The sequence below is a fragment of the Solanum stenotomum genome, chromosome 11, assembly GCF_019186545.1.
Source record: "Solanum stenotomum isolate F172 chromosome 11, ASM1918654v1, whole genome shotgun sequence".
In the NCBI taxonomy this organism is placed as follows: domain Eukaryota; kingdom Viridiplantae; phylum Streptophyta; class Magnoliopsida; order Solanales; family Solanaceae; genus Solanum; species Solanum stenotomum.
Genome location: NC_064292.1, coordinates 2,800,573 through 2,804,333, shown reverse-complemented (window position 1 = coordinate 2,804,333; position 3,761 = coordinate 2,800,573). Strand labels below are relative to the sequence as shown.

The 3,761-nt window shown below is 32.6% G+C and overlaps 1 protein-coding gene across 1 annotated transcript in view; it reads right to left on the bottom strand.

Annotated features, from left to right (window-relative positions):
* LOC125843841 (sesquiterpene synthase 12-like) overlaps positions 1–2,831 on the bottom strand; it is a 4,686-nt gene extending 1,855 nt beyond the window's left edge. The window contains exons 1-7 of the mRNA XM_049523058.1: positions 2,745–2,831; positions 2,367–2,634; positions 1,903–2,278; positions 1,607–1,825; positions 1,225–1,363; positions 884–1,132; positions 685–804 (exon numbers count right to left, since the gene is read on the bottom strand). Coding sequence (XP_049379015.1) covers positions 685–804; positions 884–1,132; positions 1,225–1,363; positions 1,607–1,825; positions 1,903–2,278; positions 2,367–2,634; positions 2,745–2,831 — 1,458 coding nt within the window. The remainder of the gene's footprint in view (positions 1–684; positions 805–883; positions 1,133–1,224; positions 1,364–1,606; positions 1,826–1,902; positions 2,279–2,366; positions 2,635–2,744) is intronic.
* Between the last annotated feature and the right edge of the window lie 930 nt (positions 2,832–3,761).

The following is a 3,761-nucleotide window of genomic DNA, read 5'->3' as shown; positions in this document are numbered from 1 at the left end:
TATATCTTTGAGTTGAGTATCTGTCTCTGAGTCCAGTATCTATCTTCTGAGTTGAATAAGTTTGAGTAGTTTTGAGTATTCCTTGAGTTGAGAAAGTTTGAAAAGAGGTAAGTTATTCAGTTTATTCCAGTTTTTCTTCTAGCCTATGTTGTTTAGCTTTCCAGCTTACATACTCGTACATTCCACGTACTGAGCCATTTGGCCTGCATCTTTTTATGATGCAGACACAGGTATTCAGGATCATCAACAGGAGATTCGTTGATACATCCGGGAGTTCCAGTTAGCTATGACAAGCCTCTTTGCTTTCGGAGGATTTCATTTACCTTTCAGTGGTATCGGTTGTTAGGAGGTCGTGGGTCTTGTCCCGGCTTCCATCTTTATCAGTTAGAGGCTTCATAGATAGACAATAGAGTTCCAGAAGTTTCTTCATTTATTTTGTTAAATGTTTTGAAGACTAAAGTTGCCTTGTATGGCGAGTTGTATATATATTCTATTATATAGAGTTTTCTTTTGAGTTAAAGATTTGTAAAGTTGAGTTTATAAACTCTTTTTCAGTTTTAAGCTCTTGTGTGCTTAAGTTAGTATTCCGCTTGGAGTCAGCCAGGATGAGGGTTCGCTTGGGGACCAGCAATGGTCTTCGAGTGCCGGCCACGTCCAGGGTGTAGGCTCGGGGCGTGACATTATGTCCTTCCATCCATTGACAACTTCTTTATGATACTTAGTGTATGCATTATGCTTCGACGCTCCATATTCTTTCATGTAGCATTCAATACTTGAAGCTACATGTCCTCTTTGTTGTTCATCCTACATCACAATAAGTGGTTTCAATTAATAGCTAGAACGAATAGGAATTACTTCATTAATTAAGGTATTGTGTACTTACTTCATGTCCAATGATATCGTCCATTCCTCTGTTAATTATCAATGCTGCACGAACTATTAAAGGCTCATTTATTATCCATTCAAAAGTCTGTGTGCTTATAAATTCGTCAATACCGATCAAGGAAGTTGTTACTGCCATCATATACCCACAACTTACAAGTGCATTCTTCATATGCTCCTCACATTTTGGAATATAGCGAGCATACAACCATTGAGCTTCCTTAAAATAGGCTCTTACCAACTTCTTCATCTAAATATGACAATGTAAAAAATAATACAATAATTGGTCGTCTTTTGGAATGAGAGCGGTTTATGTGGGTTATAAGTTAAAAGGAATATTACCTCATACTTTGCATAGTATACACGGTCCGATTTACCTTCTTTCGCCAATAATTGTTCCATTTCATTGTAAACGTCTACAAGGGCTTGATAAACAGGTCTCATATATGGCGGTAGTGAATCAATCACACCAATGTCCCATCTAAAAAGTCAAGTATCAAATTTAATTACACGGTACAAGTATTTTCTTTTTTACGTCTTGCACATATTATTGTGTAGTATTTCACAATAACAACGTCAAGATATATTTTATCCCACTCATCAATAAGGGATTATTCTCATAATTAAATTAAGAGAAATAAGTATTTTTAAAAATAAACTGATGGTGTAATTTTCTTGTACAAATAGTAGTTATTAATCTCTCTCATAATATATGTATTTTTACCTTTGGATGATATCATTGAAGGGTGCAAGTTCGTCATAGGTTGCATAGGCATCAAAAGTGTCATCAATAATTGAGGCCATCTTGAGTACTTTTGTCATCATTTTTCTAGCATGACTATACTTTGGGTCAAAATACACTCCCAATATCCAAAAGTAACACTCAACAAGTCTGTCCCTTGCATATGGAGTTTTATTTGCAAAATCTAAATCTTTCCACCACCTACATACATCACAAGAGCAACGGTTTTAATTCATCTAATTAAAGAAGATATATAGACCAAATAATGTAGTACGTACCTTGTAAGCTCATTAAGCTCTCTTTGGTGCAACTTTTGCAGCACGTTAAAATCCAATTTAGCAAATTTCAAAAGCAAATGGTTGTGTGCATCATTGTTTTCGTAAATGGATATGTATTTCCTTGCGCCCACCCTTGGTAAAGTCTTGCGAATAGGCTGTTTTAAGGCTTCAGTAACTTCAACCTTAAGAGAGTTATTGCTCAAGTTGGAGACAATAGACTCGAGATGAGTTGTGGTAAAGGTAAGAGCTTCTTCAAGAATCTCCTCATCACGCACTCTCAGATTTGATGCTTCATACAAACTCAATAATCCTTGAACATCATTAGTAAGCGTTTCCTTGAATTTCCCATCTTGGTTGGTGAATTGCTTGAAGACATCTGGTTAATTAAACATCATGTTCATTGTTAGTAAAAAATTTAAACTTGAACACTCAATTAATAAAGAAAAGCAATAGAGTAGATTTACCTGAAGACATGTAATAGCCTTGTTGCCTCACAAGTCGAAAACGAAGAGAAACAACGTAAAGGTTGTCATCAATATTCTGTTGGGACGCATCAAAAATGTTTTGAATGGATGTTTCAATTTCATTAACGAAATGATATGCCACTCCCAATCGTTGCGTTGCGTCTATCAACACAAGTTTTTGTTGACTACCCTCTGGAGCTTCCACCAACATTTTTCTGATTGTTTCTTTGTACTCATCAACTTCAACTTTTTCTTGGTTAGTAATTTCCTGCATACGAAAAATACTCATCATACGTTAATTAATTAATCAAATACTATGTTACATCTTAAAACAATTAACATAGAAAAAAATGTATTAAAGAAATATGTGTGACAGGCAGGAGTATAAGAAAGGAAATGATATCCCCAAACACTTGGGTGATAATTTGCCAAGGGCCGACACTTATTAGGAGAAGAAACATCCATTGCTCGTTCAAAGGTTTTTTTTTCTCTTGCTTTTTTTTTCAAGCTTAATTTGTGGCTTTAAGTTGTGCTAATAGGATGACCTATATATAATGTACCTTAGTCCATTGAATTGAATTTTTAGGATTCAATTAATTTGTTATTGGTTCCTTAAGTCTACATTATAAGTCAAGGCTTATTAATTAGAACTAGTACTACATTATTTTATATAAACTAGTTTCTGGGTACGCGCGATGCGTGTGTGGCCATATAAATAAAAATATTTTTATAAAAACCGTATATAAACAATATTTTAAAGTTATATTATGTGTTATAAAATAGAAAATACAAATTACATGTTCTTAAAAATGATAAGTATCCTATATGGGGTTTTGATTTTAAGATTCCAAAATCCAAAAACTAATTGCAAATACCATTATTTATTCTTTTTTTTTTCTTTCTCTACTTTGAAGATGTTTTGTACTGCATAGAGCAATTTATGTGGTAAACAAATAAGCATTTTATTTTTCTCAAAATTAGCAATCATCATAAAATTATAGATATCTACTTTAACAAAAAAAATAAAATTGAAATCATGATGTACAAAGCCTATCATTTTTTGTAACTTAATTTTTAAATTCAGTCAACTATAATTAGGAAGATCATTTATCTTTTATAAAATATATACCTTGAAGGTAGATCATTTAATACTCTAATATTCCTTATTTTTTGTGTTTACTTAAAAATAATTATAAGGTGGCTCTGTCATTCATCATTCATTTGATAGGAATATCAACAATTACCAACATTACTAATTAATCAAACTTCTACAAAATATCTCCTTTCCGATAAAAAGAAAATAAAAGGTATATCAATCTACTCACATAATCTTATAAAGTAAAATAACTAATTAAAGTACAACTACAATATTTAAATGAGAAAAGTGAAACATTA